The 24155-nt window shown below is 42.7% G+C and overlaps 1 protein-coding gene across 5 annotated transcripts in view; it reads right to left on the reverse strand.

Annotated features, from left to right (window-relative positions):
• trioa (trio Rho guanine nucleotide exchange factor a) overlaps positions 1-24155 on the reverse strand; it is a 70819-nt gene that overhangs the window by 41237 nt on the left and 5427 nt on the right. For all 5 annotated transcript variants that reach the window (XM_041955936.1, XM_041955935.1, XM_041955934.1 and 2 more), the window contains exons 2-3: positions 12087-12137; positions 270-344 (exon numbers count right to left, since the gene is read on the reverse strand). In XM_041955936.1, coding sequence (XP_041811870.1) covers positions 270-344; positions 12087-12137 — 126 coding nt within the window. The remainder of the gene's footprint in view (positions 1-269; positions 345-12086; positions 12138-24155) is intronic.

The following is a 24155-nucleotide window of genomic DNA, read 5'->3' on the forward strand; positions in this document are numbered from 1 at the left end:
CCTCAGTTTGATCTCATGAGTTTTTACAGACATAGTGCACGGCTCATTATTATATCTTGAGTGTGTGTGTGTGTGTGTGTGTGTGTGTGTGTGTGTGTGTGTGAGTGAAAGAAAGAGGGAGCGCATACCTGCTAGATGGGTGTAAATGCAAACTAAGGACTCTACTTCATGTTTCATTAGCCTTGTCTACCATAATCAGACAGTTGAGGCTGACTTCTCTCTCACACACACGCGCACACACGTACACACACATACACACACAATCTTACCTGACAAAAAGGCAACTTTTTCTTTGAGGATGGGAAGTACCTCCATTGCTCTCATCTCTTCATTTCTCCTGAAACCTGGATAGAGAGAGAGGGAAGACAATGAGGTTTGAACGTTGATCAGCAGGGGCTTTTTTTTTTCCGGGGCAGATTATTTGGGACCGAGCAGGCTTTGCCCACTTGTAATCTGGAGCTCCGCTGCTTTTGAACACAGAGGATTGAGTCCCTTTTTAAATCGCCAGCATCATGAGGAAAAAGTCAGTAAGATTCACTCGCACAACCAAACACACACACACACCCCAAGAGGAAGCAGAGAGGCTGTGGTCAGAGACACAGTAGTGGTGAGACAAAGTGAGGCCAAACTGAGGGGAAGTTCAGGAGAAACAAAGAGCTGTTGTAACTCTTGCAGTAACAGAGGTGAAACAGGGTAAAGTAACACTAAACGCCAAAGGCCACTTCAGTTCCCATCAACTACAGTTAAATCACAGCACTGTTAAATAGAAGTAGCTGATGAATTCTACCAGTAAGCATTCAATTGAGGACAAAAAAAAGTGCAATGCTAACTTCATCAGGCTAACATGCTCGCAATAACAACATGCTGATGTTGCACGCTAATTAGCACGATGCAATACACAATGTACAGCTGAGGCTGAAGGGAATATCATTAGTTATGAAGGTATTTGCTCATAGATCACTGAAACTGTGATGTGGTGAAGTCAGATGATTAGTTAATTGAAAATGATCTTGCGGGGACCATGACTTCCTGCACCAAATTTTACAGCAATCCATCCAATAGTTGTTGAGACATTTCACACAAAAACCACAAATGTCAACATCATGGTGACATGAGAGAAAAGGTCACATGATTACCAAAGTCATGAGGATTCATCCTCTGGGGACCATGGATGTTTGTGAAAAGCTTCATTGCAATCCACGCAGTAGTTACTGAGATTGTCGTTCGAGACCAAAGTGGTGCACCGACCAATTTATAAACAGACTGACAGACCAACATTGCCGTCCACAGAGCCTTGGCTAAACGTTACTACCCCGAGTCCCCTACTTAACAATTTTCACAAACCTTATAAATCCTGGGTATCGCATGTATGCATGCATGTATTTAAATTAGAATTGAGACATCTCAGCTTTCAAAATTTCCCTCCACTTTCTGTACAAACCACAGTCAGATTTTTGTCTAAATGGCACCATCAGAGAAGGCCAACAAGCTGTCAGCTGAGAAAAATGAATATAAATATAGTTACTACACTCACATCAACACTGTTTGCCTTCTCTTTCACTACTAATATCTAACATTTTCCTATAAATACATATCTGCTAGCATTTGCTTGTAAGCAGTGATGAATCACACAATTGTGGCTGAACCTTTAGTTGCTTCATAAAAGCTCTAACATTTTCTCAACAGGGGCTCTCTAATAACTGTGGCTCTTTCTTGGGAAAAATCCTCTGGCACTCCACACAAGGACTGATGTGTTTCACATACTGGTTTGTCTGGAATAAATGGAAGTACTGCATGGATAGCCTGAGAATTAGTGCAAAAAAAAAAAAAAAAAGCCCACAGCAATAATCTGAACTATAAATTGACACTCTATAAACGTCAAACTGGATCTCGTGGGTGTGATCCCTGGATAGATGTCAGGAGATCCAGTAAGTGAAAACCTGTTTAAACAACTCTTACATATAAACACGCATTTCCTCCAAGTGATCGAACACACATCTTAACTTAAAAACACACACGGACAGAATGGGCCCAGATTTTGTCCTTCAGACTGAGCAGAGGTGTAGTTTGTGTGACTGATGAGCCAGACAAGTCATATTAGCCATTATGAGGGTCATTATATGTCTCTTTTTGCCCTCGTTCTGTCTGTCTTTGACATCAGGACCTTCTCTCTGAGGTGCATTGTGTCAAAGTATGTAACACTTGAGAATTTGTGTGCTTCAAAGTATTGAGACAAAATCTTCAGTCACAGAAAGACACACAAATTGTTACCATGTATTACATAATGAATACAACGTACACAGAAGAGTGATCTCTCTCTGTTGGCCTTCAACTATTGTTATGATGCAAACATAGTGAATCGTACTCCAGTCTCTGCTCTCAGCATGCCGTCGTATTTATGGCTGTATGCTAATGAGATGCTAATTCTTTTCCACCACCGGAGGAGGTGGATGAGAATCAGTACTTGTCTGTATTTTTTTTTACTCTTCTTTCCTTCTCTCATTTGTCTCCCGACTTCCCTCCGGGTGCCACAAAAAACAAATGAGCATGTTCAACTACATTTCCCACTGCGCTCCTGTAGAGATTGAGCTTGATGCAGACAGAGAACTCTCTCCCCGCCTCTGTTTTTAGGGGCCACACAAGGACGAAGATGCAACTAATAATAAGTATCACTGATGACGAGTCATGATGATCATTTTTTGCTCGACCATTTCATAATGAAGAACCAAAAAATAGTGGAAAATGCACATCTCAGGTCCTCAAAACCCACAGTATCCTCACTTTGACCAACAATTGAAGGCCCAAAGCCAAATTTAAAGTAATATAACATTTTAAATTCAGCGGATACTTCCATTTGAGAGAGCTGCAACCAGTAAAGCTTTGGCAGTTTTGCTTGAACAATGATTTAAATGATGAAACAGTGAGTAATTGGATTAATTGATGAATCCATTGCAGAAACAAAAGCCTGCAGATTGTGGGATTCCTGCACTACAGCATCAGTGCTATATAAGTTTTGCTGTTGCATCATAAATGTTGCATCCTGAAGCATCTAGCATTCGGGCAGATACTTTAATACAGACAAAATACATAAAATGTGGGATGGAAAAATAAGCATATGCATTTATACAAACATAAATACTGCAATTACTGTAAACTATGCAAACAAATTGGTTCTAGGCTTTTTAGGTTCCAAACAGATTTTAGAATTGCATAAATTGCTGATTAATCAATTAGTAATTTTACAAATGATTCAGCAACTTTTCTTGATAATCAATTAACTGCTTAAGTAGTTTTTGAACATTTGGAATAACAAATGTGAGCATTTGCTGCTTTTCCTTGTCTTATGTGTTAGAAAAGAGAATATATTCAGGTTTTGGCCTGTTGGTTGGACTAAACAAACCAAGTGAAAGCATCACCTGGGATTTCAGGAAATTGTGATGGGTGTTATTTGTTTGGATCTTTTCACCGTGGAGTGACCCATCTTCTAAAGCAAAGACAATCTCTGATGTTTTCCACAAACTTGCTCTCTGATTGGCTGGCTGCAGTGCCATCAAGCAGCAGGATAATCAAAGGTCAATGTAAAACCTAATGTTGACAAGATGACAAGCAGAAAACCACTGTGTGTGTTTGTGTGTGTGTGTGTGTGTGTGTGTGTGTGTGTGAGTGTGTGCGAGAGAGAGAGAGAGCGAGTATGAAGAGGGAGGGAGTATGCACACTGAGTGCTTTGTAGTTGTGTGTGAATCCACTACTGTACGGTCAAATTTAACGGTCACTGGATTAGAGTCTGCCCAAACACACACTGTAAACCTCCTCTGTAAACACACCAACACACATGTCTGCATCACGCACGCACACTTTTAACCCACAAAACCTTTCACTCTTTCCAAACACCCTCCTTTTCCTCTTCCTCTCCTCTCAGAGAGAAATCGCTCTGCACGTCCAACACTTATCTAAAAGGTCAAAACAGTGGCAGATATTATCAACCTATTCTGGTAATTCCAACAACAATTATTTCATTCCTTTAAGCTCCTGCATCACCTTCTGCTTCAGTTATTTGTCTGCATCTTCCAAATATCTGCGAACAAGCTCCAGAAAAGTGTTGGGAAGATGTTGCATCCAGGAAAAACGCTCCTGTTTGTTGATGCAAAAAAAGATGGAAAATGTTTTGCCTCTATGATGATAATAGGCATTTTCAGACAAGAATTATGTTTTCATTATTCTAAAAACACAGACAAAGGGACCGACAGTGCATTCCAGCCTTTATTCTTGCTGTTACTGTATGTTGTACAGAAGTGACACTGCTATACCAACAGCATTTCTGTTGGCAGTGCGATGCAAACAGAAGAAAAGCCCCTGAAGGTCTTAGGGGAGCTCTCAAGTGGGAGAAAACCCCCCAAACTGTTAGGTCAGAAAATGCCTAATATGTCCATGATTTCATCCCGTGTGATTGAATGTCGAGGCATAATCGCTCCTCTACAGAGGATCACTTGCTGGAATGATTACTTGATGATTTCCTGCTGCTAAATGGATCTGTATCTGGAAGGATCTGAACATGATGACATATTTTCTATGAATAGCCCGACAATGAAAGTGTTCAGCACAACCTCGAGTGGTGAGGTTTTTAACTGTGCTCAAGTATTTCTGGGGTGGATTTTCTCATCTATCAAACACAAAAGGTAAGTTGAACCGTACAGACACAGCACTTCCCTGTGCTCTGCAACTGGAGAAAGTGGCACAGCAGCTAAATATAGAGTGGCCAGGTCACACACACACACACACACACACACACACACACACACACACACACACACACACACACACACACACACAGAGCGGAGAAGGAGGGCAAAAAAAACAAAGAAGCGGACAAAAGAGAAACTATGAAAATGGGTGAGATAATGAGACTAGTCATCCTGACGTACCTTGTCTGAGAGGGAGGGGGAGGGCATGAAGGGGACAGCGAGAGAGTGAGGGACGGAAAGTGAGCGAGAGCGACGAGGAGGAAGGCGGAGAGGAAGCATGTGACAAATGACAGGTGGACAGACAAACAGAAGGTTGGAGGAAAAGTCAAAGATGATGATAACAGATCAACCAATCAGTCGCTGTCAAACACACGCCCGTTTCCATCCTGTCTCCTTCCCTTTATTAGCTGTTCTTTTCTTGTCATTTATTGTTTTTCTCCTTCTTTATTTTCAGCTTTTAAGCAATATGACGGTTGAAAGAAAGGTAAATTCACTTCCCATGCAGGTGACTGAGGGATGAGGAGGAAAAAGGACAGATACCTCACGGCACATGTACAATTGCCACCCAGTAACCCACCCCTCAGACGCAGCGTTGTACCTGTCAGCTGGATGAGGGCGGAGCCTGTCTGGGCGTACTGCCATTTGTGATTGGTGGCCCAGCAAGTCATGCTTGATAATTCTTCCACAAATAGTAAAAAAAAAAAAAAAAAAAAAAAAAAAAAAAAAAAATCCATAAATCGGTGGGGATTTGGCTTTGTCTGCTGATGGAGAGACGCAGTCTGCTGCTACCATCAGCTAATGATAGACTGACGGGCTGATGTGCTGAAGGGATCCCAATCCACTGTGGGCACAGTCGGAGCGGCTGAGGCTAATCCTGGGATTCCTGAGGGGACATGTTCCAATCCAGCAGACAACCAAAACCGCCCATTTCGGTGTCATCGACACGTCAACGCGGAAAAGCTGGTGCAAACATTTCCAAGCAGAAACACGGTGATCTGTGCGAACTGTTTCAGTCTGGATGCACAGAGCCGGCGTGCACCTCATGTGGCATTAGGTGAGACGCTAATCTGCCTGTCTTTGGGAAAGGCAGGTTCCTGGAGGTAATCCTCAATGTGTAGGAGGGGCAATAATTATAATATGCCTGCACTGCATTTAGGCACCTTGACAAGCTGCTTAGCATCAGGAGGGAGACTGGAGATTGATGGGGGAAACCCTTACAGTGCAGGAGCATCACAGTCACTCCTTCCCTGCTGCCGCTCCAGTGGAGCCACTCAGGGACCAACAGCATTAGACTGTGGTTGCCCTTGGCAGCTTACGCATCTGTATCCGGCAATAACGATCAATGTTCAGCGATGCGCGCAAGAATACATCATAAGTATTAAATAAAAGTGAATTGCGCCTGAATATCGGACCACACCTGCGCTAGAAACCTGCTCAAGTGCTGAAGCCTGAGGACAATGAAAGGCCTGAGCAGCTGTAGCTGCTCTTCATTTTGTCAGTTCATTATCTAGAGGTCACAACTTTATTAACTTATTATCTTCCAGTGATTTAATGCTCTCTTTATTAAGAGATAATAAATAGTTTGTGCAGCACAGTTTTCGTTTTTAACACCTGAGAGATCAATTTCTGTTGTAATAAAAGGATATTGGGCAGTTCTTTTCATGATTAGAATAAAATAACTATCAGCTCAATTCTTAGGAGGTAATCGCTTGATTGATTAATCATTCAATAAGCTCCTACTGCAATGGCACTGGGTACATAATAGAGAGCAAGTCAAAATCAGCCAAGAAGACTCACCGCCACCTGGAAAACCAACATGCTGTGACACGACCATAAACCATATCTGATATCTTAAGTAAAAGCATAATTCAATCATAACGTTAGCAGAACTGGCTAGAAAATGAACATTATCATCACAAAACTTTTTTTTTTTTTCCTTGAAAACTATGACATGGTTAAGTTATGGTTTTGAAATAATGGAACTAAAAGGTATCTGTAACCATAGTGACATTTGCAACTACAAGGAAGAACAGGAGAATATGTAGTTTCATAACACTACTAATGTGATTCATAATCAGAGCTGACGAGGATTTTTACCTTGATGATGCCGTATAAATTCAGGAATTCAGCATCCATTGTAAACACCTCCAAAAGCTGAGGTGAACAGTATTTTCCAGGAAGCTTGATTATCCCATGCGACAAAAATGCCCCATACATTAGATCATCCTTTCCTAATCGAAAGTCAGTCCCAGTACTTCCTGGATCCCTGGTCCTGTGTGAAGTGGGTGCTGGTGAAACTCAGTAACCACTGATACGGCTACACCGCTCGGTGAGAAAGGGCGACGGATGAGAGGGAAATGCCAGAAACGTCCATCATCCACTGCTGTACGGAAACTACCACAGCATGGTCAGTTCATCATTCCAGGGCAGGACTGTTACTGGGTCGTGTGTGTGTGTGTGTGTGTGTGTGAGTGTCACAATATGTCAACGCTCAGCGCACACCTCAGAGGCTTGAGGCTTGTAGGGGCCTCTGGGAGGTCAAGTGGGCATTAGGCTGGCTGATGCAACAAAGCAGTTTACTCGATAACACCACTACAAGACTGCCCCAGAGAGACTGTGACAAATAGCTCAGGGAGGGGTCAAAGTCTGTGTGTTAAAAAAAAAAACAAAAACAAAAAAACAGGACAGAGGGAATGCAACAGCTGCCTGGACCGGGACAGATGGGACGGGTGGTACGGTCAGTCAGCGGAGGGAGGGGAGAAGTTGCATACATACCACAAAAAGATTTGGAAGATCTGATTAAAGAGCAGTTACATGCAGGCGTAATCTCATAATGGCTCCCCGGCAGCTGTCTTGGATGCATCATTTCTAAACCAGCTGCTGTGGGTCAAGAGAAACCAGAACCGCGCACATGTGTGTGCATCCCTGCATAACTGCGGACTTCCCACATTCACAGCGGGCCAGGAATTCCTCGCTGAGGGATGTGTGGGAATGGCAGGAATTCCTTGAGGCTGAGGGAGTGGACAGGAATAGGGCGTCCGTGACCTGGACCCCTGACCTACATCCTGATCAGACGCTCTGAAAACTAGATACCAGGCAGGGTAGTTTTATTTGACGGAACGTTGATTTCACTCATGAATATTTCACTGCGGGAAACTCTCAAACTGAATTCATTCGATTTTTGCAATTTGATTTCGCACAACATAATCTTGTTGAGCTGTTTATGGGCTTGGACGAGCAAGACTGATGTCACATTTATGCTTTATACGTGTCGCTTGTAACGTTACAGCAGAAGACGTTTTTAGGAGGAGAACTGACCAGTGTCTTTACCAAGCGTTACGCCATCTTGGATTATGAGTTTGGCTTTTGTCGAAACTTCCCAAAATCCAACAGAACAAGACAGACCTGCTAATACTAATGAAATAATGTACGCTCCTTGGATGCTGAGCTACTACTGTAAGTAGTAAACTAGTTGGCTTGACAAGCTAATATAATCATAATTATGTTTTCATTAGTGTATAATCACATGAAAAAAAGAATCAGATCTTAAAGTGAGCTCTTTATATCTACAGCCACCATTGGGGGAGGGTGAGGTGAGGGGTATTCAGTTGGTTGCAATCTGCAACCTTACCACCGGATGCCACCAAATCCTGCACACTGGCCCTTTCAATGCTGTCAATCTGTCTTAATACGGCTCCACGCACACTGCTTCAACATGCAGAGAAATCAAAAGCTTGACAGCTGCCTTGACTGTCGCTAAGCCATGATTAGACAATCGCTGCCTAGGGTTTAGTGAACGGTCAGTTATTGCTAACCTCGATCTCTTTTACTGGATACAGCGAAAAGGGGAACTACTGTCCGCAAATGTGTCTAGAAGTTGGAACTGTGTCATGAGAGTGTCATTTTCCAGTCAAGATGGACTTTTCAGACACCTGATGCCACTAAATAGAAATTAGCTGAAGGTGACAGATAAATGTGTGTATGTGACTGATGCAGGTGTCGGTTTTCCTGTGTGAAACGATGGCTGACACACAGAGTGCGTTAAGAAAAAAAAGAAACTTAATTCTTTTATTATGCTTCCTTCTTCATCTTCTTCACTTTGACTCTTCTTCCATCTTCTTTCTCTCATGTCATAAACCCCCTGTCTTCCTCTTCCTATCTTTCGCTCCATTACAATTGCTATTTTGTGCTTTGTGTTCTCATCCACAGCCAGGAACAGCATCTTATTCATCTCCTCCTGTCTGAATTGGCCTTAGCTTACTTGTAACTAGCAGCTGTCGACCTGGATCTCCATCCTAGTAGACCAGTGTTGATTGGCTGCTGCCCTGAAGGGTGTAGCCCTACTGGACAGTGATGATACAAGAGTGGCTGATCTGATTGGCTGTTGTGATCAGATACCAGCTATGCAACTCTAACAATGCGCTTACTGTGGGTACAGCTGGCACTGGCTATGCCACTGTACACACACAAACAAGTGGGTAACTAGTTAACAAGACAGAGCATTGAATTACAGCCTATTGTTTCAACTGGTGATGATGCAATATGTACCAATATGTTTAGACATGCCAGTAATTTATAAATGTTCAGTGTTTGCACGCAAATATTTTAGTCTCATAGGAGTAAGAAAGCCTGGAGAGCATTATGAGATACCAAAACTCTCTGCTAGCAGCTCTTTGAAGGTACCGACACACTGGATCCATTGACGGATGTGAAGTCGCCGCATCCTATTCGTTTTCAATGGAGAGCAGGAGATCGTGTGTGCATGATGGACACGGCACAGCAAGTTGATGGACCAGTCACCGTATCTGAATTTGCGTAATTACGACATGACCTCCACTTTATGCAAATGAGTCTGTCCAGCGTGATGCACCAGGCTCGCGAAAATCTGGTCCAACTGTCAAACTAGGCGGTGCTGATAAAATATGAATCAAGGTTCTCTTACTGCATTGCCAATTTCTCGCCTAAAATGTTTTCAGGAACATATTTCATGTGAGAAAGTTTGTGACCCAGGTGCCATGTTGAAATCGGATGAGGCAAAACCAAGTACCGGCCAAATTGCACTTACGTAACCCACAAACCGGAGCTGTCGGAGGTCCAGTGTGTTCAGATGTGTCCTTGCCGGATCCTGGGTGTTTGTGCCATAAGGCAAAGGGAGGCAGGTTTCAACACATTTTATTGCAGCCTGATATCCCTAAACCTGTTTGCTAAAATCTTCTCGACAACATTGGAATGATTTCTCTGGCCAACCGTCTGATCTTATCCAAGACAGACAGCATGAACTGAAAGGTGCAATTTTTAAAAGAGGTATTTCTATGGCACTTATTTCATGCTACATTGAAAATCTGGCCCCGTCTATGAAAACGGGGTATCATTATCTCGAGACACTGAGCTGACAGTGTAAGCGATTAAGCAGTCCAGCCTGGGTGTTTGTTTCCAGTCCACTCCACTCAGATTCTCCATGTCCTGCCCCATTTTCCTCTTTTTGTCCCCAATCTAAGCTTTGGCCTGGGAGGGAGAGCGAGAGAGAGCGCACCATCTTTCCTTTACCTCCGCCTCTCTCGTTCTCTCCATCCGTCCAGACCTCTAATAGCAGGGTAGGCTAACCGAGCGAGAAACAGGCCAGGGTTACCCCAGCGACCCAAACACAGCAGGGGAGGAAGGGAGAGGGAGGAGGGACGGAGAAAAGAAGGAGAAAGAAGAAAGAGAGGGAGAAAAGACGGTTTGTTATTGGTGCCAAGAGTTCATTCCTCCGGGTCTTTTAATGCCACCTGATCTCATTCTGACAAACAGTGACAAGACAGAGAAAAAGCACTGTTGGCAGCACTAAGCTTTGTGTATAAAAATATTACTATGATAGATACCACCACTTTCAGTGTTGTAAATACTTCCACACTTCCCTCCTGTTACCAGTTGAGATTCAGTGCAACACGCAGGGAACAGTTTGACACTGTAGTCTTGTTGTCAGCAGTTGACTCTGGCTGCAGTTCCCTGTCAACAGCCAATTGCAGCTCAGCCTGCAGCAACTATTTTTCTGCTTCAGCTAGTCCAATCGGCACAAATGCGCCATCTGGAGGCAACTATGGAATGAAATTTCAGCTTGTATAATGCAGTTATTTACTGATGATTTACACAAACTTCATTCAATAACAGTGGAGTAATTCTAGGTTTTGACCAAATTACCAGGGAGACAGAGAGAGACAGTGATGGAAATGCTCAAGCCTGCAACACTCCCCTCTTGCAAAGTACACTTCAGTGCATCTGTCAAGGTCCGAAGGCATTAACATTATTACATAACAGCACTGCCTCCCCCTTGCCTTGCAGCCCACTCTTCAGCCTCCCAGTCACACCAGTGGTTGAGGAGGCCAGGCCAGCAGATGGACAGGCCTAATCCCCCAGTGCCCCCTCCAAACCAGTAAGTGATAACTGGCAAGCACTAGGAAGCTTAAGAAAAACACTGGCCTGACAGCATTTTGCAGACAAGCAGAACAGTAGCAATGAAGCCAAGTATCGTCTAGATAGAACTGCATTCATATTGTTTTCAAGTCTTCTTTCTGCAGGCTCAAGAGCTGTCTCCATCAGGGCCCCCGGTCATCAGAGCCTGCAGCCAACACACTGTTTTCCTTTATAGGGAGAGATACTACTGATAGTTTTGGACTAAAGCTACTGAAAGTCAATCTTTAGAGTACATCTCTTTTTCAGACTACAAAATCTAGCCTCAAACAAAAATGAAATGAAACTTCAGAGGCAGATATCACCCCTCGTATTTACTTTTTTGTGTTGGTATATTGCGCTCAAGTATGACTGAAAAGAAAGGCCATTTTGATGAGGGAGGGGCAAATTAAGTGCATAAATCATAACGGAGGGGAAGGCAGAAGCGACTGGAAATATCAAATCTAAATCCAAATGACGATGGACAGACAGCTGGAAAAAACAGAGAATGAAAGCCTCAGACTCGTCCATCTCAACTCATCATAGAGAGCCTGCTGTCGCTACAGCGACGGCTGCTAGATACAGGTAGCCAATCACAGGCATGGTGGGGAACATGGTGTGTGATGATGGAGGGGGCACTGAAGATGTGGAAGGGCTGAGACGAGGAGGGAAGGGGAGTCAGGGAGATGTGAGAAATGACAGTGACTATGACCTGTCTTCATCACAAGGAACACTGAAATATTAATATTGTGTGCGTGTGTGTGCCAATGCTATATCCACTATAATAAAAAACACACTTCTCGTCTGTCGTCACATCACACACTAACAAAAACAGACAGGCAGGGATGGGCAAACAGCTGTAACATTTTGAATCACTGTGTGGAGTGTGTTTGGGTTTGTTTACGTTTGTTTTACCTGCTATCTGACTCGATACATCTCCTTTTGGGTCTTTAGGGAGGGATCCATCTGTAGGCAAAACACACACACACACAAATTATGTTACAAAATTGTTATATAACAACATAGAAACACTTATTTTTTTCTGCTGTCAGTCAAAATGGGTACATTGTGTAAAATACCCACAACAAATCCCCTGACGCTGCAGACAAGGTGGACATACCACATCAAAACAAGGCGAGCAGCTGTGTGTGGCTGCACTTGAGCTAAATAGGAACATCGGCATGCTGAAATGTTCACAATGACGATGCTAACATGAAGTTGTTAAGCAGGTGTAAGGTTTACCATGCTCTCCAATTTAGTTTACATTTGCTAATTAGCACTGAACAAAAAGTGCAGCTAAGGCTGAAGGGAATGCCATTAGGTTTGCAGGTATGGTCATAAAATAAAGTGTTGGACAAATTAAAATTCTGGCCTGATGCTGGCAAGAGAGACCCAATAGTTGTTGAGACTTCATTCCAAACCACGAAAAACAACTGACTGTCAGGTTGACATTGCCATCAGCGCTGGCATGTGTAAAAAGAAAGACTGGCAGCCGGTCTTTGTGGTGATCCAATGTGCCCCCATGATGGATGCAGAAATCTGATGGATTGCTTTACAGCAGAAAGGAAGGGAAGCGGGTGCAGTTTGTTCCGTGCAGAGCCGAGGCTTTCAGAATTGGGTTTTTGCATTAATTAAAGGCTTATTCAGTAAAACAAAAAACAAAGTATCAACTTAGTTACAGAAAACACTGGGGTTTCATGAGAAACACACTCTTAATTTTCAAAAAACATGAGCATACTTAATGCCACAGGTGTGAGAACAAGAAGCTGCCACTTGTCTCAGCCACTGAATCCTTTGTTTGTATTTATGACACCAAGGCATCACCAGTTTAATAATTTCCGCAGGAGTCATCTTCTCATCACCCTATACCTCATGACCGAGGCCGACTGGTTTCTTGGTGAATCCAACAATCGGCCCATTGATCCAGCCTATAGCCTGTGTGTGTGCGAGAGCGAGGCTGCTGCTGTGACTGAGGGGAAGATACAGTCAGTGTCATGTGCTGTCAACATGCAAACAGGCTGGACGCTCCGCTGGCTGACTCAGTGACACATGCTCCCTCTGTTCTGACTCAGGCTTTCGCCTTCCTGTTTAACCTTACAGACAGCTACATTAAATCTTGAACACCGGACCTATACTACATGTAGTATACAGTGCATACAGTATATGAGTGACTAAACCGATACAATCTAAAGAGTGTGTCCTGATTTTGGATATAAGATGCTTGCCTTGAGGAATAAACTGACTCGAAAACAGAATTCAATGCTTTCTTTTCTCTATATACAAAGCATACTTCCATAAATGCAAGGCAAGAGGCACATAGTGTAAATGAGCTTAAAGTAAAACGTCACACACTAATACAGAGGCTCAGTCGAGACAAATTTAGCAGATAACTTGCATCCTCTCATACATGCATGCAAATCAATAGCGTAATTACACTATTTTCTTCACTAGAATAGCCTTTGTTTCAGGATTGCACTCATCTGCGTTGTGATTTTCTGGACCATTACTAGTGAAGCAGGATGTTTTGGCAGTGATGGTTGGAAGTTGCAATGAAGCAACTGCCTGAGTCACACCTAAAAGTGGATTAAAGCAACAGTGAAACCTGCTCTTCAGTTTTCAGTTGACTGTATATCAGAAAACAATAACCCTCTCGCTCACATGCTTGCACTTGAAAGCACAGAGGACAGTAATCCAGTTCATCATTAACTTGTTCACGTCATATTAGTTTATTAGATGGGAAAGATTCTTGCTCAAGACGCCTGTATGACGGCAGAGTTGGTTGGATGAGGGCTAAAATACTGGGGATTTACAAAACAGCACCACATCCATTAAATTTGGGTTTATTTGTTTATTCGGGACTTGAGCAATGGCATTAGCCGCCGATCAAATGTTGTTCAAGACACAGGTGAGACAATGAAAATATGATCCAAGACTTTGAGTTATAGAAGCAGATTAATTAATTAAAGGCTTAAAAGATGCCAAGACACTGCACAATGGTTTATGATACTCAAGGACAGGATTTTACAACTCTGGAAAGTTATCAGGGTGGCAACTACTTTACCTTTCATCATACCGACAGTGAGGCTAACAACAGAAATACAGCTTAATATTACAGAGTATTTGAATGACGTATTGCCTACTTTATTGTCGAGTACATCATATGTACAGCACATACAGAGGGATTGAAATAACGTTTCTCACAATCCCAAAGTGTGTGCAAAATCACAGAACGTTTTTTATTACGCTTACTCTGATATGACATAAATGAGGCAGTAGGGCTGATATACACTAGAGGGGCGGGGGGGACTGTTAACTAGGCGGTCCAACTTCAAGACACAGTGCTAGGAAGAATCTGCCTTGGGCCCTCGAGCAAGAAACCTAATTCATCTGGCTTCTTACATAACAGACCCTGACCTCTGCCCTTCAAAGGCAAGAGAAAAGACTTTCCCTGCAATGACCAATATCCCTGTATCACATTAAGTCCAACTTGCTTCTGTCGTAGCTGCTAGAGAAAACTATATTAGTATGATTCCATAGCTTAACAGAAAGTTATGATTTACCGATATTCTGCTAGTGGCAATTTCCATTGATGAACATATAGCAGCACAGTGTGGATAAAATTGCACATGAGCAAACTTGCTGGCAACAACTGCCAATGCCACAGGGACTTATGTTCATGAGAAAATGCACACGCACACGCACACACACAGCATGAGCGGAGAAGCACAACGATCTCAAGGGAATCTGGTCTAAAGTCGTGTACCTGGGAGAACTTAACAGCGAATGAATGGGACGAAGGAGAAAAGCAGAGAAAAAAGGAAGGCAAGAGAAAGACCAAACACCCACATACTTCACATATTTGCAATGCCAAAGATATCCACTTAAGCCGCAGTGTGCAACAATGTAATACCAGACTACAGTAGTGGTTGCCCACATCTTATCACAATCTAAACAATAAAAGTTGTAGCCGAGCCAGAAGTCAAACATGCATGGACAAAAAGTTGATAAAACACAACGTGTGTGTGTGTGTGTGTGTGTGTGTGTGTGTGTGTGTGCATAAGAGACAAACACATATGAACTCGTGAGCGGAGGCTTTTTCTCTGAGATGTGGCCGATGAAGCAGTGGGACACACGCTGAGGAAATGACAAAGCAAAAAAAATGCACCGGGCCCAATCCTGTAAAACATCCGAACGCCCGACTCTCTGAAACATGCAAACACTAAGGCTCAGTGAACTCACCTGGAGCTCAGCTCTGTTGAACACAGGCTACACTGTGTCATAAACTGAGCGTCCTTCCACAGGCAGCTCTCCCTTGTCCCAAAACACGCTGTTTCTGTCTCTGAGCCCACATTAACACAAGACCACCCTTTCTGTGGGCCCCTGCCTTTCCCTTCTCGGCAAGCACACTCATCGTTTGACTCATACACAAAAAGGAAAGACCCCCTTTCATTTGAAAATACCGATTGTCTCGCTCAGACAGACAAGAATGAGGTGTGAGGCACAAAAACAATGAGCAATACCCTGCTGTCAAAGCTGTCTTGCAGAGTGTAGCGCTAGATACTGCCGTAGGGGTTTAGCAAACATTTAAATGTCAAGGGCCACGGACAACACATTTAACAATACCGAAGAGATCACCCATCTGAGAGGATTGTTCTTGCTGACACAGAGCTGGAGGTGGTTGGATACCGATGGAGAGCGCGAAACTGGTGATGTCAACATGATCCAAACAGTCAAAACTCTTTCACTGAAAATGAAAGAGTTTTGTGTTTTTGTTATCTTGGTCTCTTCGTTTGGAGCAAATGCTCATTGCTATGGTATTCGTGCACTGCACTTCCCAGAGATAACCTCTTAGTCAAACAAGGTGATCACTACTGTGACGTCACTTTCAGCGGATTTCTGCAGAGGCCTGACTTTCTGCAGCTAGTGCTCCTTTCTTTGTTAGTTCAGTCTTCAGCCCCAGACGATGCAAACCCAAGTGATATCATTTGAGGAAATTTATAAGGATTGTGATGTACTTAGTTTGTGCCAAATGTGTGTGAAGACAAGCCACCAAGTGGTGAAGAGGAGGTACGTAACTCATTGATTATTCATTATAATGTGACATCAACTGAACTAAAATAATAAACACTTTTATAAACAGATAAGACGCAAAATGAATATTTCATTTCTCTTAATTCAATATCCCAATGTGCTCAAAGCGATGTGTATACAGGGATTTGGGGGAGAGAGAGCACTCAGGAATCAGAGTCAGTGTTGACAGAGAGAGAGTTGGACTGTGCATTCATTATACGTTCATTATACTGTGTAGCTTAGTCGCGTCTTGTGGACAGGTAGTGATAACGTTCTTAAAACACATATCGCCAACAATCAAATGCAGGTTTTCATGTGAAAACTGATGCAAAGCTTTTCCTAATCCCAATCATCACTCACTATAACAATCGTAAATTAAAGGTATTTGCCCCAAGGGCAAAATGTTCAAGAAATGTTTATGTTTTATGCATATTTCCTCCTTAAAAGCAGCTTCTTGTTTGGTGCCACAGTCACAGCGTTTGCATCTGTAACCCTGAAGGGATCAATTAATGTGAAGTACTGAGCCACTTCTTCTTCATTCCAAACAAAGTTGGAACTTTACATACTTCACTACTACTTGCAAGTACTTTTACCAAGAAATACATATCAGACGGCCAACTAAATCACAACTAAGTCTATGATAGATAAATCCATTCTAAATCTATAATCAAAACTAAGTCTATGATAGGCAGGAGCAGAATATACAAAATGTGAAAGTGTGCCAGTGCTCTCCAGTCCTGATGCTCAAGACTGAATTTTTTCTGTCCGTGCTGTTATCTGGCCTCACCTTGGATCCCAGGTGCAAAATAGTCTCCATTAGACACTGTAGCCAAGATAAAAACCATGGCTCTGCCCTATAGGCCACTGCTTTAAACTGCTCCTCATTTTTCCTGGGGACCTCTGGGGCCCTCTCCAGGACCTCGACACTCCATAACGTATGTCTTAAGACACAAAAAGCCACTGACTTTGATGCTTACAGTGGATCAATTTCTCCCGTTGACCGGTCCTTATCAGGAGAGAAACGGGGTGAAAGGCAGTCCGAGGAAGAGACAGAGAGAGGAAAGTGAGCGAGATGGGGAGGGCGACAGTGAGATAGCAGTTTTGAATGCACTGGAGACCCAAAGAAAAAAGGAGTACAATGGTCTTTCAGGACTTGTCCTAGTTTGGTTCACTCTCTCTCTGTCTCCTTCTACTCTCAAAATAGGAGCAGAGACCATTCTGGCAAATCTTTCACACTGATCCTAATCAATTGCAGGCCGATTCAATACCTTTCATTAACCAGTAGAAACTCTGTTAACCCAGCTTGGCACATACATTTCCACTTCTCTTCCACTTCCCAGTATCTTTCCAAGGTCTTGCTCTCTGTCCCGGTCTTTGAATTTTGCAGCCCCTCTCCTTTCTCCTCCACCTGCTCTGAATAGACTTCCTTATTTCCCTCTAACAGGACAATAAAATGATTCACTCACTCCCATGCTTGCTGTTTATGCTCTTCTTACAAGAACGCGTAACGAAAACGGTTATCTGCACGTGATTTCATGGCTGCCTGCAACCTGCGCACCCCGCCTCCCCTACAACCTACCTCCTGTCTTCTCCTCCTTCTCCATCTTCTCTCCATTTTTCTCTTTGCCCCCTCGACTCTTTTCTCTCTCTCGTTCCAGCTTGTTTTCAGGAGACAGCGGCGGGGCGGCCAATTTTCCCCGAGCTCACACCAATTAGCTATCACGCCGGAGAAATTACCGAACGAGAGCACAGCAGATGAGAGGGAAAAGTGGGACAAGCTCCTTTTTATAAACACACAGAGAGGCGAGAGGTTTGCATGTGTGTGTGTGTGTGTGTGTGTGTTTCAGTTGTTCCTAAGAGGGGATTTAAACAAGCCAAAAACTCATTTCATTTACACATCTGACAAAACACCCTAATACTTCAATTCCCTTGTTAATGGTTAACATATAACTAGATTTCACTAATATTATATGATGCTTTTAAATAACTCAATAGCCCTCTTTTCACTTCTCATTACCTACTTTGAAACTGAGTGGAAATACCTTGCTCTGCTTGCCCTGATTCACAAGTACTCTGACTGACAGCTACTGTATCTTACTACATGAGCACACTTCTGCTTCTGTGTTTCGGTTTATTTTTGTACGTGCTTTGGAGCCGCGGCACAGATAAAACTTTGTTTTTAATGCAGCGAGTGATCCACCCTTGAACCAAATGGCCCAGATCAAGAGCATAGAAACCGACCGTCAAGATTAGCACTTATCAGCTGCCCTTTGGTCTTATCTTGTCTGTATCTGGGTGAGACCTGTGGCTCTGTTTGTGAGAGTGGTAAAGCAAGCACAGGCCTGGTTTACATAGGCCTGTTAGCAGAGACAGAGCATGGGTCAGACAGACAGCCATGCTCGCTGTTGTTACCATGGTGACAGACTGCTAGCTCGACCTTGTTTGGTGGACATGAAAGTGGGATATGACGTGCACATACAAAACAGAAAGCTGTCTTTACGATGTGTATTTCTTGTGTTAAAATATCTGCCTTCTCTGAATTACACCACTGCTGTGGCCTTAAAATTACACATGGCCTGACAGTCTGGTATAGGGCCTCTATAGGGTTTTTGGTATCCACCCGAATGTGTCCATAGCACTCATTGCAGACATACCATAATTACTGAAAGTTGGCATGGAATGCATGCTCATATGCAGATTTGTTTATTTATTCTCAGATCACACAGTTCCTAATTTAAATCAGAGTTTTGCCAGTTTTATACTCCATTATACTCCACCTTAAAAAAGGAATAACTGTGTTTTCATTACCTTAAAATACGCTCTTGAGATCTATATCCACAGAGTCCACCGTGTTGCACCTCCATGTTTCTACGGTAGCCCAGAACAGACAAACCAGACACTGGCTCTGGGGAGTGCCCTTTGCATTTTTCACGACTTTCGTGGCCACCTTAGGTTCGGCCACACGCTTGGAAAGTGGGGGATGAGGCGAGAGGTGTACTCAATGCTAGATGCCATGAAATCCTACACACTGGTCCTTTAAATTAAGTTTTTTTTTGTGTTTGGGCAACAGCTAAAGTAATAGTTTATCATTTTGTGTTGTGATATACCCTTATTTTTTATCTTGCAAAGACTTAGATGAGAGGATAGATACCACGCTTTAACCTGTCTGGTCAGAATGAAGCAACAGCTAAGAGACAGTTATCTTAGTTCAGCGTGAAGACTAACCGCAGCTTGCCTGGCTCTTTCCAAAGGTTCCGAAATCCACCTATCAGCACCTCTAAAGCTCACTAATTAACAAATTGTGTTGCTTTTTTAATCTGTACAAAAACCAATGTTTTAAAAGATCAATTGTGGTTTTAAGGGGGATTAAGCGCAAAACAGTCCTGCACAGAACCACCCACAAAACCACAACTTGTTTTTGTATTTGGGTTTTTGTACAGATTTTGGGGCTCTGTGATGGTCGGACAGAGCAGTTTCCCAGTGTTGCAAGTCATTATGCTAGACTGGTTCCAGCTTCATATTTATAGACAGTGGTAACAAACTGCTCCTCTAACAGCAGATTTCCCAACATGTCAAACAAATACTTTGCATGTGTGTGTAACCATGCACACCGAGGCACCACGAATCCACCTCCCTAACTCCCACCTCCACGCCTACGTCCGAGAACACACTCACAGTAATCCCAGAGAATAAAGAGCAGATTAGATTAGGTCAGAGTGTGTAATCCAATGAACTCTCACCTCTAACATGCCTAATGCTGTTAGAGCTGACAACATCACACCGCCTCACACACACACACAAACACAAACAGGGACAGGGACTTGTACTGCTGCCACATAGCTCTGCTCTCAAACACATCATGTATATATTCCTGTTTAAGCAAGCAGATTTGTTGTTAAAACAGTTCTTGGCCAGTCTGCTTCCCCACTCACTCCATACCCTCTCTGAGAGGATCTGCAATCTGCTCACTATATTATTAATAACATACTGACTTTCTGGTATCAAAACATTGTATTCTCGGCTATATATTCTTACAGGGCTTTACTATCAGCATGTACATCTAAGGCGATCTTATTAAATACATTTCTGTAACGACTTCATTGCAGCAGAGCTAGATGTACAAGTTATTCATCAGCGTTTTCAAATCACTCCCCGGACTTGTCCGAGCTCATTTGTAAGCTGTTACAGGCCACTCTTCACATTGCCATGTATGGCACATCCAGAGAAAGACAAAACTTGTTTACAAGCGTCTGACTATCGGGGAAGTGAACGTTACTCCCTCTGAAATGCAATCTGATGCTTTTTGTTCTGGTTTAGGTTTGTATTACTGTGGTACGCCTTAGAGTTCACACTGACATCATACATGCTTTGGGCTACAAACAACTCTAGTGTTGCCATTCAGTTTTACTTCATGGCTTTCGATGGCTTCGCTCACTGTGTTCTGATTGAAAAATTACAGTGTTTAGTCTAGCCAGACATCTGTGGGACGGGTTTTCCGACCAGTTCTGCCGTGGACCCCAATCTGTGAGGTCAAAACTGTATTTCACTCTTTGTTACCATGGCAGTCCAAAAAAATCTTAAATTTGCATCAGTAATTTCTCCATTTGCATCAATAACTGCTGATAGATTCTCCCTTCATTCACATGGTGCACAAGAGTTTTGAAACTGATTCCGTCCTGGTCTGCGTTTGTAGGTGTGCTTTTTAGCTATCAAGACCTCATGAAATGTCCTCATTTAACTTGTCTCTGATTGGTTCCAACCACTAAACCTATTGTGGCTAAGACAGGAAACTGCCCTATAAGAAATGTACCTCTTGGCTCACCTCATGACATTAATTCAACAGCACATCAAAAAAAAAAAAAAGAAAAGAAAAGAAAACTTAGCAGGCAAACCCAGACTTTGCACACTGGAATACGTCACAGTAATGGCAAAGTAAAACTGACCCAGATGACCAGTCTTTATAAGCCTGTGATATGATACACAGACCAGCAACAAAGGCCTTGAGTGAGATGATGGATTGTGCCAGCTTGACATCAGGTCTACCACAGGAATTGTTTAACCAAAGTTCTTCCAAAATTAATTGAACAAGGAGGATCTTTCTGAACACATACTGTAGCTTAACATTTAAAGCTGCTATAATCAATACTTTTATGTTAACAATGGCTCATGATTATCTGTATGTGATCGGGTTCTGGAGTAACATTGAATCCACAAAGATTAATCACTTGACTCTACGGCTCTATGAGCATTTTAGAGTCTCTCAGCTCAGTGTTTTGGTTTTACGGTGCACAACTTTACTGATTTGTTAGCTCTCATAGCATCATTTCTGCATATTGGATTTACATTTTCCACATGGTCAGACACACAAATCCAAATAAATGCTAATGATGCTATGCATCTACTGGTAGGGCTCCAGGAGGAGATAGGAAGGGTTTACCATTTCATACCATGGTAGCAGCTTGAAAAGGGTCATCTTGTTCTTATGCATCTTTGGTTTACTGCATCCTTTCAGATTCTAAAGGTATAATACGGAAGAATTGGCCACCTGTCGAAGGTTGCTCCAAACAAATAGCGGGCAGCATATGACAAGAGCAACCGCAACAGCTCTTTGTTTAGCTATCTTTGGCTGTAGCTACTAGCTGCCGTTAGCTTGTTAGCTCTTTTACCAAGAGGATGGTCGGTCGTCACCAGTATGGGAAAGCAGCATCTAGAGCTGGAATTTTTGTTTCTGTCAAGTCTGAATGAAGTGCTTTTCACGATGAGTGAATTTCGCTGATGAGTGCATTTTAGTCCTGCAAAACAGACTTGAGGTCAGAACTATTACGTCTTCACATCCAGTTGATAATTTTAGCTAATTTTTGAACATTTTAACCAAAAATTCTGGCCAAATCCCACACATTGTAGCTTTATGTATTTGTAGTCAGCGTCCAGATGAGTTTGTCTACGCGATAGTCATACATACATACATAAATCCCTTTCATCCAAGATGCATCCCGCGGAACATCTCTGCTTGTCCCAAACACATTTTCAATCATCCCCAGGATGACGGGACGCCATTGGTCTCGAGCTCTTCTGCTAGGTGTGTAAAGTATGAGCTAATTTACTTTCCTTGGTGAGATTAGCAGCCGTTAATATTTCTGCGCTGCGATTGGTCTGGCTGTTGTTTGATGTTACCGTAACATTTGGAACATATCAAACTTTCACACTACATAAGCCACAGTTTCTGTCACATGATGCAGAGCACAAGTGGGTATTGTTCAAGGCGATTCGTCAAACATAACCTTGGACGTTTTCCTTCCTTTCTGGCACAAACACTTGCTTGGAATGAAGCATGTCACAGGACACGTGCACTAATCCTGATCTGCCATGTCATTCTTCTCATTGAACTGTGATACTGGCAGCGCTCTGCGTTTGAATGCTAATGATTTACCGAAATGCTGATCATACTGCCCAGGGCTTCTACAGATGATAATTCAAACAAGAAAAAAAAAAAAAAAAGAATCACAATCCTCCCATTCAAACTGACCTCGCAGCAGACTGAGGAGGTCTGGCTTGCTCTGCTCGCTGTAATCTCTCTTTAAAATTTAATGTACCTGCACCTGTCATTAGGGATGAGAAAGATTATGCGTTTACACAGCTACCCACGGGGAAATGAGAGCAACTTAAATTATTTACTCTTTACTAACCAACTGATATTTGCAGCATTTTTCGGCAATTTACCCTGCAAAAAGAAGAATGCATGACAGAAAGAGGTTGTTATTCAGATGATGGTCTGTGCCACTAATGGTTTCCAAGTGCCTGCGCTGCTCGTCTTGTTACCATGTGTTCAGTGTTTGTATTTGTGCTTCATTTTAAGGGATGAATGCCTTTCTAACTGAAACATCATATTTCTAATGCCACAATAAAGGGAACAGTTTGAGTGGAAGGAGCGTTTTTTTATCCCCACATTTCAGCTTAATCTCCAGCCCTTTCTAAAAAGCTTTTTACCCAGCCATCCATTTGCTCTTGATTGAAGATGCCTGGCTAAATAAAAGGATAAAATCTCATAACATTATCTTTCCCTCCAGATGGCTTCCATTTATTATGTTCACTCCTCTCTGTTGCACAATAGTACAGTTACTTAGAGGTGTGTGAGGTACCTCATGTTTTGCTGCTAAGAATGTGTGTACAAGTAGAAAAGGCCACTCGCGGTGGATGTCAATGTACACTGGGATCTTAACAGTACAAAGACAGGGTGAAGACAAGATGGGGGAGACAGGGTCAGTAGAGAAGGGAAAATTGAAGAAAGTGCTTGTGTGTGTGAGTAAGTGTGAAAGGCAGCTGAGAGAGAACAGCGGCTGCCTATCACGAAACCCCTTGTACTTTAAACCACATGATGCCTGAGAATCGAACAGAGTTACCCTCAGCCCGAGCTTCTTAAAATTTGTTTTTCAAACACACTGATTTCTGTCCCCTGAACCCCTTCTGGGCCTCGTCCAATAAGTCAAACGTTTGGAGTTGGAGGTGGACACTAACACAACATATGAAAAGAATGATGGAAACTTGTGTACCATCAGAAGTTTTGCTAAGACTATCAAAGCAAACTTTTTCTCATCTGATACTGATTCCGATTCCCGTAGGCAAGGCATTACTGTAGTGCCAGAAAGAATGAGCAGCCCACCAGGACTGAATTCATTTAACTGAATTTTTATAATGATAACTGACAGAGAAACTGCATTTAATGTAGATTTCTCACATCATGACCAAAACCAATACCCGGTCCGCCTAACATACTCAGTGTCTGCATTGATACTTATTGGGTGTTTTGGACTGGTGAAACCTTAATCTACGCCTTTGATAATATCTCTGAGTGTATTAGAAAATTGTGGACAATGTTGCTTATCAATAACTGCTTCACTGAATTATTTTTGCACC

The sequence above is a fragment of the Chelmon rostratus genome, chromosome 16 (assembly GCF_017976325.1).
Source record: "Chelmon rostratus isolate fCheRos1 chromosome 16, fCheRos1.pri, whole genome shotgun sequence".
In the NCBI taxonomy this organism is placed as follows: domain Eukaryota; kingdom Metazoa; phylum Chordata; class Actinopteri; order Chaetodontiformes; family Chaetodontidae; genus Chelmon; species Chelmon rostratus.